Source organism: Vanacampus margaritifer, chromosome 13 (genome assembly GCF_051991255.1).
Source record: "Vanacampus margaritifer isolate UIUO_Vmar chromosome 13, RoL_Vmar_1.0, whole genome shotgun sequence".
Classification (NCBI taxonomy): Eukaryota; Metazoa; Chordata; class Actinopteri; order Syngnathiformes; family Syngnathidae; genus Vanacampus; species Vanacampus margaritifer.
The window spans coordinates 613,953-627,295 of NC_135444.1; the positions used below are offsets into that span (position 1 = coordinate 613,953).

Consider the following 13,343-nt stretch of genomic DNA (forward strand, 5'->3'; position numbering starts at 1 on the left):
TTTTTTGTGGTTTTCTAAAATAAATAAGGGACAATAGGTACCTGGGCAAAAAAAAGGGGGGAAAAGTTGAGTAAGTCTTATATGATGCACAAGCCTTAAGCTTCATCACTGGAAGCTGCACGGGAAATCTTGAGAGACTCCCATACGCTGGTCTCGGTCTAAACGGGTATCTCATGCCGGTCACCAGTCTCTTTAAGCTCCTGGCGTTACCGATAGCACAAAAACATTAATCCATTCATACAAAAGCAATGACATAGTATGAAAAGAGCGGCGTAGAGACAGTTGTTAGCCCACTAGAGCCCAATAGTCTGTGCGTGCGTGCGTGTGTGTGTACACTGCGCTTGTGAGTACCGACTCAAAACTATTTAACACCAGCCACCTGGTTTGGTGTGGATACTGCAATGAACTTGTGTTGTGGTGTGGAAGAGGACCCAAGTGCAGGGATGCAGGGTGAGAAGGCAAATGTAAATTAAAAAAAAAAGTTTAATTAAACAAAACGGGGTGGCAAAGACAAACCAAGCGAGAGACGTGACGAGGAAACAGCAGGACGTGTGGAATAGATCGACACAGACAGAGGGGAAACATAAGAATAAAGCCCCATCCACACGAAAGTTTGGGCAGTTCGTCCACACGGCGGCGCCGCTTCGGAGCTTGAAACCGATCACTTTTGTAACCGTGTTCCAGAGTGGAAAGATTTCAAAATACGCCCTGTACGTTCCAATAAAGACAGCATATGCAGGGATATCCTCCAGTGATTATGTAGCGGTCGCAGCTCGATGACGACGCATTGTCGTAGTTTGATGACGCATGCTCCAATTTTAGCCGTGACTGCGTGCGAACCGCCAGTCTGTCAACAACAATGGTGGATAGCCGTGTCGTAGTCATTTTGCGTGATGTTGCTGTACTTGAATCACCCGCCATTGTCACTTCTCTTGTGTTTGTCTCACTGATCTGTATATATTGCTGTATAGCAGATAGCCCATACACGTCCCTGCAAGCCATTGAAGCGACAGGGCGACCATCCAACTCCTCCTATCTTGCGAGCAGACTTCTGTATAATCTATATGTACACGTACAGATTAGACAGATACATCTTGTAGGCTCATAGTATAAATCCGGGATGGTCACTATTTTTTAACAATTAAAAAAAAAAGGAAGAATAAGAAAAAGAAAATTAACAAGTAGGATGGTATGTGCTGCTTTGAAGGCCCCCTTTCTCTTTTATTGCTCAGTTCCTTAGTCCCCAATATAAAATAATACTTTTGTTGTATTAGTTATAATTCTTTATATATAAAAAAAAAATCCTCCTGTAAACATCATTAAACATACCATTTATACATGTATTTAATTAAGACAAGTTGTAAAATGTCTAAAGTCATCTTGTTTATGTTTAACACATTTAAAACATCATAAATCATGCTGTTTCTATTAAGTACTAGGGCTGGGACGATCCACTTCGGACGGATCCTGATACTTTGGTGGCGATCCAATACGTATTGCGATACTTAAGTTTTATTTGGGGGCTTTTTTTGGGCTATTATTAACCTTAACATATCTATTTGAAAAAAGGGATCATCCGGCCGGGATGGCCCATATTTCACTCACTCATGTTTTTTTGTTTTGTTTTTTAAATCAGGAAAACTATATAATTATGCATTATCAATGTCAGACATCTGTTTTGGTAAATTTGTAAATAATATCAGTAAAAGTGGGGATCAGGCAAAAGTTTTCCATTCAAAATCATTGCACATACTGTACATACATTGCTAAGAATTTCCCAAAAACTTAATCTGGACCAACATTACCGCGGCCATCTCCACCTTATGCCCACTTTGACCAAACATCAAACAATTAGCTTCTCCACATCTGATTTAAAAGAAAAAAAATAAGGAAACGAGCAGCCCACATGATTCTTTATATATATATATATATATATATATATATATATATATATATATATATATATATATATATACATATATATATATATATATATATATATATATATATGTTTCTATATATATTTATATAATAAATCCCCAAGATATGAATGGACGCAATCAATGCTTTCCGAGAATACACACACTAACTGACATAACGGGACACACCCGGGCAAGACACAAGTGACTGAGAGCACTGATTGGTTGACACAGCAGGAAGGGCAGGATTACACTTAATAAGACCAAGGGAGATACAAGGAAATCAGAACACAACAGATCACACACAAAAAAATACCAAAACCCAAATTATGAAAAAAAACAGACCATGACAGTATCCCCCACCCCCTTAACTTATTCACTCCCAGCCATTTTCACTGAAGAAACCCCCTTCGCTCCCGGCTGTGCGTGGATTTTGACAGATTTTGCTAGGCCCACAGAATATTGTGTTCTATTGCTATAAAAACATGGAACCTACCAAAAGAAAGATTAGAGTCCTTTCTCATCAGAAAAAAAGTATATTTGTATCTGTTGTTTTGCAGCGATTAGCATTAGAATACAGCTAAATGTCATTATTCACAAACATGTTCAAAACACTGAGGGAAATGGGCTTGTTGCAACATGGCCCTGGCTGATCTCTTATAATCTGATGCTACCTCATGACCATTTTTTGTAATAACTACCATTGCTTTAAGCGACCTTTTCAGGTCAGAAGCTGCATTAAAGCCTTCTGTATGCTCTAGCATAAGACAAACAAACAAACGTATAAATATGTTTTTGGGACCATGCCAATATTTAAACTAGAATGTGTTTATACGTTTGTGGGAGCAAATTAATTAAGGGATGGATCACAGACATCCTGAAAAACAAAGCAATCCAAAGCGAGGCAAGCGGGAGGGGGCCCAAAGACGGCCTGCCCAACCAGTTCAGTTCAAAAGGGGCGTCTGAATGCCAAATGAGAGGTGCCCGACAGGTCATGGCCCAGACACCAGACGAGAGGTTTCCGGCTGGGTCAGTCAGGAGGGCAGCCCCGACGCCAGAAGAGAGGTCCCCGGCCAGAGCGCGTCCCGGACGCCAGACGAGTAGTCCCCGACCGGGCCGGTAAAGAAGGCGTCCCGGACACTAGACAAGAGGTGCCCGGCCTAGCCAGTCAGGAGGGCGACAGGGCTGTTCGGAAGGCGGTTACAGCAGGATCCGTGCCGCCAGGATGCAAAGTGCTTCAGATTACTGCGGCAGGGTCCACGCCGCCCAGGCATGAAGAGTAGGAAGTGGCCACACCAGAGCCTGTTACACTGGAACAGGAAGATCGGAAAGCAGGTCGTGTGCCGCCGGAGGAGGATCCGATGGTGGCCGCAGGGCTTGCGTCGGTGGAGGAGGAACCCAAAGGACCTGTGCCGCTGCACCATGATCAGAAGTAGACATGGGCCAATAACCGGTTTGACGATTTACGATGGTTTTAAAAAGTCAAAGTTTCTATAACCGCTAATACTGAACGTCAATTTAAAGTTAATTTCCTCCAATTGATTTTATTGTCCTCCTACAGCGAGTGCACGTGCAGTCGTGCAGCGGAGGAGGAGAGAAGTGGGGTGGGGGATAGGGATAAGAGGATAAATACATAAATAAGTATGTGTAGGTGCAAGCAGGTCCCCAAGGACAACATGAGTAACTGGGGTCTGTTCTAAAAATAGCTCAACAGCTACGGGATACTGTGACTTGCTAAAAAGAATTAAAACAAGGAAGAATGTCAACGTTTCTTTATTTGAACTTAGCATGGTACACGTTTCTTAATGTACCAAATATTCTAGATTTTGTTTAAAAATGAAATAGAATGTATTGAATGGAAAAAAAATCTGTTTTTATTTAATAATTTTCAAAAGGACATTTTACAGCTCTAATTTATCACCGTAGTACCGCAATATTTTTGCTCACGGTTATCATAATGTCAAAATCTAATATCGGCCCATGCCATCAGAAGACGACGGCGGGTCATGTACCGCCGGAGGAGGATCCGATGGCAACCGGACCAGGAGCAGAGGGCGGATGCAGGGCTTGTGCCACCAGACCAGGAGCAGAGGGCAGCCATAGGGCTAGCACTGCCTGGGGAGGGTCCGATGGCGGCCATGGAACCTGCGCCACCTGGAGTGGAGTCGATGGCGGGAGCAGAACCTGTGCTGTCTGGGGTGGATCCGATGGTGGCCACGGAACTTGCGGCGCCTGGGGTGGATCCGATGGTGGCTGCGAGACTTGCACCGCCCGAAGAAGAGCGTGTGCTTGAGCCTGCTGCCGCCGTGGAGCAGGGATGGGGGACTACTGCTACCCACCATGGAGCAAGGATGTGGACCTGCTGCCGCCGTGGAGCATTGACTAGAAGGAGCAAGACAAGCTGAGGAGGGAGAACCAGGTGAGGGAAACGACGGGGGAACTAAAGTGGCGTGAGGCTATGGGGTGCATATGAGGACGAGGAGCGGGGTGACCAAAAAACGGAAAAAAAACTCTCACGTGCACTCAGACCATAATAAAGAAACTCAAATTCTTCATACTCATAATCCGAATCAGAATCTAAGGTCACAAAGTGTAGGGCAGTTCTGTATCGATTGGACACACCTGCCCACACTGTAACACCGCCACCACCAAAAGCTCGCCTGGTGACAACAGTGGCTGATGCATGAATACATGAATCGACTTTCATCAGAGAACAGCACTGAGGCCCAGTGGTCCCTCGTCCAGCGTAAATGCTCCCTGGCCCATGCAAGATGATGACGCATATGCCTGGTGGTGTGGTCAGGTACCCATGGAGCCCACACTGATGTAATTGGTTTCAAAAGGTCTGTCGTGACACTTGGGTGCCTCTTACCTCCCTTAAACGTGCCTGAAGCTGAGTGGCATTCAACATCCGGTTTCTCAGGGCATTGTTCAAAATGTAGCAGTCATCAGCATGGGAAGTGGCCAATGGACGCCCACTTCTACTTTTTTCTGTGACTCTAATCGAACTAGGACATTGATTCAATGTAAATTCACACCTCCACCCACAATATTGGATTACAAGCCAGGCTTTCCAGTGGTATCTCTGGATATGTGTAGGCAAAATTAACAATTTTTTTATTGATTGTATTTAAAAGAAAAAAAAGGCATAAACTCACCTTCCCTTCATAATAAATTGTTATAGTACGAGATAACATCAACATCATTACATGGGGGGGGGGGGATCGAGGTTCATTATTCCAACAGGTAAATCTATTATAACCTTGGCAGTCATAAACTACACAGATAACACACAATATTAGTATAGCACAAGTTTCAAGACATAGGAACAGGTGTTAATGTTGATAGACTCAGTAATGGGCACACAATAAGATTATTTTTCATTGTACACGGGTTTGTCTTCAAAGTCACCAGTGGAAGGCACTCTTGCTTCATTCCCAAGCACTTTTGAGTTCACAATGCATTCCCAAAAATTGTACTTGTAAATATACCGTTAAAAAGCTTTGTTTGCATTGTCTGACTGATTTCCCGATCTTCCTAGATGCGAAAACAGGAAGTATTTCTAGTTTCGTCAACAAGTCCGTCCTGCTACCGATTATATGTGGATGTGAATGAGAACGCATAGGTGAATTTGGAATTTAATAGGAAGGAATTTAACAGTTAAATTCCCTTTTAATTGGTTTAATGATTGACAAACACATGGCAAAAAAACGGGACGACAGGACGGGACTTGCGTAATATCGGGCTAAAACAATGAGGTTGGCGAAATCCACAGGACGTGCGACCCAAGGCTAAAAAAGAACGGACTGTCTGGTCACCCTAATCTAGATGTCATATTCTTGTCACTTGTGAGAAAAATGTGGCATGTTAAATATGTAGTAACTGTAATTACTGCATTTTTAACAGTGACTTGACATTTATGGCTGATTTAGTTTAATTATTGACTGTGACAGGTAATATAAATTTAAAAAAAAAAAACATTGTCAGGCATATCGATAATCAGCAGCTTAAAGCCTAAAGCATTTTGTTTGATATTCTAAAATATATTTATATATTCTTTTTTTCAGCCCTCCTATGTATCGGTCCAGTTTACTTGCCATCACAAACTGTTGTCAACAACAACACAGCATCATCCTGAAATCATGTTTATTCCCTAATCAAGGACACTTAATGAACTCTAATTAATTACGCCGACATTGTAGCCTACAATAGGGCACCTGTTTCCACCGTTAGCGACCAATGCCTAGCAGCTAACTCACTGAGCTAGTGCCCGGTCTAGGCTGGCAAGAGCTATCAGACTAACTTTCAAAGGAAGTTTTATAAGCGAAAATGACTCTTCAAACTTCAACCGACACAGTTATATTTCCTACAAATCCATTTTTAGAAGACTTTACTCAAATGTGCTGTTTTAGCCAGCAAAATCACTACTGTGGTTTTGCCGTCACTGCGTCCCCTACTGACTAATGTTTCTAGAGAAGAAAATAAAGCAGTTCGCTGCTACGCAGTCTACATTTAAGTTTACAAAAGAAATTGATTATATAAAAAAAAACATTATTCCTTCATTATTAAGTGTAATGTGTTATTTTCTCTTCTGTATTCACTGTCTCTTAACCTAGCAAATAAATATGTATTTTTTTTATTTTATCCAAGATTATTCAATAGAATTTTCAATAGAATGTCTGAATACCAAAATATTCTATAGCTGCAGCCCTCTTTTAAACTGCCATATGCGGGCATAACTTCTGCTGAGTGTAACTGGAAAATAAACCAATAGAATAAAACAAGTTGACGGAAAAGTGAGGCAGAATGAAATGAATGAAGTGAGGCAAATACATTTCAATTGTTTTCTCCAAACACACAGTTAAATACTAAATGCATGCTTATTGAACATGCTGAAGGTCATGCAATCTACTGAGAGATTGTCACAGACACAAACTTGCTCTCACACAGATACAATAACACAATGACTCTAAACTCTTAAGAAGGTTGCAGATTCATTTTACCCTCCACTATCCTCTATTTTTTGCTCAGCCAATCGCCTAACTCACCATCTTCCGTGGGCACATAGATGTTAAGGTAGAGGCAGTCCTCACTCTGGTCCTGGATGTATGATGATACAACATCAATACTGTTTGTGAACCACACTGGCAGCATCACATCAGGAAGGCGGCCCTCCACAATGTTTTGGGGGCACACTGGGGCAAAGTGTGTTGCATTGCGGATATCCGGCCATGGCACTAATGGCTCAGGTGGCTGAAAGCGGTGCTCGCCTGTGGGGGGGGCTGCAAATGGGACACCAAGAAACTGTACAACAGGGCCCAAGATCTCATTGTTCAACTCCTTCTTGATTCCACGGAGCTTGCCATTGGTGGTAGTGACCACTGGGTAATTTTCATGCAGTTTCTCAGCCTCCACAGCGCACATGTACATAAGCAGTAGACCCAGCCATAGAAAGGACCACCATTGGCCAGTGCTTGTGTGATGTCCCAAACCTTTGTATTGCATTTTCTTGCTGCATGTATAAGAAGGCCGAAGAAGTAGATGTCCAGTCCTTAGATGTTGCCTTGAAGTAGCCTTATTTTTTTTTTGCTGTGAATTTAAATATAGTCCAAATAGTAAAAATGTTTCCTTTCCTATTTTTGGTTTAGATGATAGAAGATGACAATTCAGAATGCCATAAGAGATTGTTTAATCCAGCCCCTGCAAAAAAAGAAGAAAGAATGTGCAACAATTAGTACCCACATGAAAAATAAATGGCTAGTTTCACACATAATTCTTTAGAAATAATAAGAAGAATTTGAAATCAGAACCAGATTTATAATTTTTAATGAAAATATTACATGATAATAATAATAATAATAATAATAATAATAACAACAATAATAACAATAATAATAACAATAATAATAACAATAATAATAATGATAATAATAGAATATAAGAATAATAAGAATGTTGTTGCCATTGCTCTCCATTAAATAACACTGGTCAACAACCAAATTCATTGTTTTTCAGGTGAATTAGGATCATTTTGATGTACTGAATCAAAAAATCACTTTAGTTTTGCTCAAGCAGGTCAACTTTCTAAACTAGGCTACATATTGATTTGTTTGTTTCTTTATATTTGTGTTTACTTGAAGGGAATTTTACATCAGGTGATGCAGTTTGTTTGTATTTCTTGGATAAGCAAATTCTTAAGATTGTGCATTTGCCAACTTATTAAAAACAAACAAAAAAATTGTCATAAAATAAAATGGCTTTGACTAGAATATCTTGCAAAAATAACCCTGATGTATTCCGATACATATGTAGCCAATAAACCATTGTTCCTATCAGGAATCTATTCACAAGTTTTATAAAATGTGCTTACCCTGCTTATTTTGGTATTAAACTTGTTGACCTGAATAAAGTTTGGGCATCACACCATGGTATGTGTGGCACTATGGTAAAAGAGAATACACAGAAATAGTCCCCCCCTCCCCATATCATTTTATTTTCATTTATGTTTAAAAGTCATTTTCTACAGAGAGAACTACTGTTTAGTAAGGATGAGCAAGTAGTCTGGCAATAGCCAGATTGATTTGTGCTTTACTTGAGGGAGTTCTGCACAATATCAGTATGAGACTACTCCGCATTGATTTGCTCGGGAAAGGCGGGGCATGCTGTACAACACTTTGAGCTGATTAGACGAAGCAGAATCGTGTGCACGTCTACCTAACTTTTGTTTTGACCAATCACGGTAAAGGATGAAAATGTCGTCACCGACATGCGACTGTTGTGACTAGCTGATATCATGGCGTTGAGTTTATGTTGATATGCGGATACAAGAGACTAATTCAGCGAGAACAGAATTAATTGCAGTGTCCACGTATTCGTCCACCGGTGTCGCCATGTTTGGTTTGTTTCTTTTCACAGCTTCGGTGCTTCTTGTTTTCGTCACAGCTGCATATCCCGCCCTCAAATACAATGTCGCTCCGTGATTGGTCCGAACCATCAGTGGTTCGTATCAGTGGAAATCAATGGGAGCGGTACAAGATGGATTCTCGGGAGTTCGTAAACTAACAAATATCGCGAGAATACATCTTGCGAGAGCAAGGTTAGTGATGAGCCGTGCAACACGAGCATTCGCTATGAATAATTCATTTTTTCCAGATACGAACATAACCCGGACATAATTCCTTATTATCCGTATCCTACGCTCCAGCGCTCCTCTCTGCAGGCTGCTTCTTTTAACCTCTGCCTCTCTTTTCACTGTGACATGCCTGGCTGTCATTTTGTTTGTGATGTAAAAGCGACATTTGAGACGTGAATTAACCTAAAATTGTAGTCAAATTGGCCCACACAACAGATTAAAATTATTATTTTTCGTTTCCTTCTTGTTAGAAGTTGTAATTATTGGACATTTTTGTTCAGTCGCTCTTTGCTGTGACGCGTTTGTGTGCAAGCAACACGGCCCTTTTCATTTTGGACTTATTTTATTAAAATGAGTATGGTGTAGTCAAGCATTGCCATAATTTAGATGTCAATCCATCTCAGGTTTCATATTCTTTCTTTTAAAAAAAAAAAAGACATTTAATTGTAGAAGTGACTGCAGCGCGACACAGCCAACCACTGATCATGCATTACGGTGGCATGAATGGAAACCGTGACTGATTGTCCCCAAACTTTATGAGTACATGTGTGGACATATGTTAATCATAGGCTAAAATATTAGAACGAAACGTGCAATAGTTTTGATAATATTTAAGACGGAAGCGCTGCCGCACATTCATATAATAATAATAATGCATAACGCTTTCGAAAATCATCCAAAATATTGCGAGTTTCGGTCTAATATTTCCAGACTATGATTACCACATGTCTGCACATGTACTCATAAATTTTGGGGACAATCTGTCGTGTTTTTTTTTTTTTTTTTACATAAAGTGACGTCATGTATACAGGAAAACGGGATCGAGCCATCACGACGTGAACAATTAACAATAATAAAACATATAAAACCCTACGAGATTTGTTCTAATATTTTCAGACTATCATTATCACATGTCACGCATTTCATTCACAATACCATGACGGACCGGTTGCGCACATAAACACGAGTTGGCTGCGTGTCCTGCTACTCCCCCCTGAAGGAAGAATAGCCTATATGCAACCTGAGATACAGAAGTCCTATCCAAATTATGTCAATACTTGATGATGCCATAGGCATTTTATAGCACAATATGGACAAGGAAATAAGTTTCTGCTCACCACGTCATCGTGATGACACGCTGCACAAAAAAAGTCCAATATGACATCGTACATGGTATGTCATCATTTTGATATGTAAAATGCTTAAAACTTTCGTTTCAGGGAGTTAGATGCCATTGATATTTTAATGTTCATATAGCCTTATTCCCGTGCAGCAACATTTTGTTGCGTTTACGGGGAATCATGTCTCCCTCTCTCTCTCTCTCTCTCTCTCTCTCTCTGTGTCGTTCGCTCTCTCTCTCTCTGTCTCTCTGTGTTGTTCTCTCTCTCTCTCTCTCTGTTTAAAACGTTTGGTAGTTAAAAAAATAAAATTGAAAAAAATTAAAATAAGAAAAGCTATGTTGCGTATGACAACTCTTTTTAATGCATACTTAGTTTATTATTTCCTACTGCATGTGCTGTATTCGGCAGTATTACATCCATCCATCCATTTTCTCGGCCGCTTTTTCCTCACAAGGGTCGCGGGGGTGCTGGAGCCCATCCCAGCTGGCTTCGGGCAGTAGGCGGGGTACACCCTGAACTGGTTGCCAGCCAATCGCAGGGCACACAGAGACGAACAACCACACTCACATTCACACCTAGGGACAATTTGGAGTGTTCAATTAACCTGCCATGCATGTTTTTGGAATGTGGGAGGAAACCGGAGTACCCGGTGAAAACCCACGCAAGCACGGGGAGAACATGCAAACTCCACCCAGGAAGGCCGAAGCCCGGACTCGATCTCACGTCCTCTGCACTGGGAGGCGGACGTGCTAACCAGTCAGCCACCGTGCTGCCGCAGTATTACATATTATTTTCAAATGTTTTTCCTGAGTTTGTAAAAAAAAATTGTTCTTATTCTTTTTCACAGTTTGTAACACACGTTCTCAAAACACTAACGCATTAGGGATGAGTCGGATATCAAATTGTACACACGAACCTGAAAACCTCACACACAAAATGCTAGACCTGACACTCCCTTTTCAAGATGACTCTTTGCCATAAAATCCCTTACCTGTTCACAAAATGGAACTCGTGTTCTCATTTGGTACACACAGCATCATTCTTGAAAGGCACACACATAGCAGTCAATTGATACACAAAGCTCAGCATTTGCTGCACACTACCAAGCATTCACAGCACACTTGAAGTGCAAAATTGAAAACCCAATTATAAAAATGCAACACACAATGTGAATGGCAATGCCTCATGAGAACGACCCATTTTTTCTTTTGGAAAATGGGAGTGGTGGCCCACTTCGTCAAGCATAAAATATCACACACGTATGCAACAATTTATTGTTTTATTTAGTGTTTCAGTACATAGGCATTTCTAATAAAAATGCATATAAAAATGAAAAGGGGAAAAAAGTCAAAAGGTTATAAGTTTGCCTCAAACACCCTCACAGGAGGAATTGCACCACATCAAGTCTCCTGTTTCTATGGATTTGCATAGTTGTGTGTTGTGGTTTGATGTTTTGAAATTTCATTTGAGGTGTGTGTGCAACAACTGACCATTGTGTGTACAGTTTTGACAACAAGGTGATGTGTAATTGACATCAGAGTGTAAAGAATAAAAGTCAGAGTCTAATGCAGATAAAGGAGTGCTTAGTGTTTAGCAATTGGTACTTGAAGTGAAGGTTTTGCAAACTGTGCCATATTATCGAGTGTTGTGTGTTACGAACTGTGAAAAACTGTAAATAGTTCCTTTAGTACTGTGAAAAAATACTGAATCTCAATTCTCAAACTGTTCAGTAAATATTTATCCATACACATACATTTTCTGAGTATATATATATATATATATAATAAAAAAACTTTCATAAAAATAGTTCTTACTTTACTGAGCAAAAGCACTGATTTGAATCTCAATTAGGAAATTTTGGCAATAGTTTTCAAATAAACAAAAATTATAGCAACTTTAGAGCCATATCAATTTCACACTTTATTTTACCATTATTTTAAATGTGAAATTGAAAAAAAAATACTACCAAATCCATTCAAACCATGCCTACTTCCAGTTAAGGTCACACCCACTTCTGGTTTAGACCACGCCCTCTCAGAATACAGGTACAGCAATTTAGATGGTTGAACAACTACAGATACAGATAGTGGTGTACTCGCTCATTCCTACTGTTTAGTGTCTCTTTGGTATCAAAGTGCAATATAAGTTTTCACCAGCAGATGGTGATTAGAAGCTTGCTTATCAGCAGTGTATGACTGACGGCCATCGAGGAAGACAGTCAGTAGATAATGACGCAAGACATGGTCGCACACCGCGAATGCTGTTTAATTTGTTTGTTATTTTGCTTTGACAGGCTATAAAGGAAGAAATAAAGAAAGTCAATATGTTGCACAGCAGATGAACCTGCCCATCATTCTCGTCTGTGTAACATATGCAAGTCATGCACCGCGTTAGTGGACCAAAGGCAAAAAGAGCTGTCTGAAGTTTGGAATTCCCATGGCTTAGCGGGAGCCGGCAAACTATGCCACTGACTTCTACTTTTGCACTATTTCTCAGGGGGCAAAACCCCTCTTTTTTGGAAAACAAACACGGAATGTTTTAAAAGGTTTTTCACCAGAAATGATATCTAGGACCTTCAAGGATCACAACTTGGGTGGACAACCTGGTCAACTAGCTACTGGAAAGCTACAGAGGGCCAAAACCCTTCTTTTTGGGATATGTTCCTGGTGAAATAATGTAAGTGCAAATATTTAGGTACTACAATGACATAAATAGTCCTACAACTTTCAAATTGAGAGAGTATCCTGACACATAGGGGAATACAGGAAGAAAAAAAAAGATTCTGGAGCTTGCTGCACCTCTATTTTAAGATAACACCAATAACATCCCAAATTAGAAACAAAAAAATGCTCATGAAAACGTGTATTTTTCAGCACTTTAAGGTGGATATCTATGCCTAACATGGTTATATAAAGCTTCCCAAATTAGCATAAGCTTCCATTTGAGTCCAAGATGGCCTTTCAATCTTAAATATTGCTCTTGCTGAGGCCAAAAGTCTACCTCTACTCTATAGCCCAAATTGAAAACAAACGTGAAATATTCTAAAATGTTTTTCCCCAGAAACGTTATCCAGAACCTTCAAAGATCACAACATGGGTGGAAAATGTAGTCAACTATTTACTGGAAAGCTACAGGATGGGTCCAAATAAACAACATTGCCCTCAAATAAGC

General features: G+C 40.4%; 1 protein-coding gene across 9 annotated transcripts in view; it reads right to left on the bottom strand.

Moving 5' to 3' along the window:
* LOC144062592 (neuroligin-1-like) overlaps window positions 1-13,343 on the bottom strand; it is a 250,496-nt gene that overhangs the window by 179,728 nt on the left and 57,425 nt on the right. For all 9 annotated transcript variants that reach the window (XR_013296419.1, XM_077584129.1, XM_077584126.1 and 6 more), the window contains one exon: window positions 6,968-7,619. Coding sequence is in view for 8 of the 9 variants with exons in the window: in XM_077584129.1 (XP_077440255.1) it covers window positions 6,968-7,424 (457 nt within the window). In the remaining variant the exon portion in view is untranslated. The remainder of the gene's footprint in view (window positions 1-6,967; window positions 7,620-13,343) is intronic.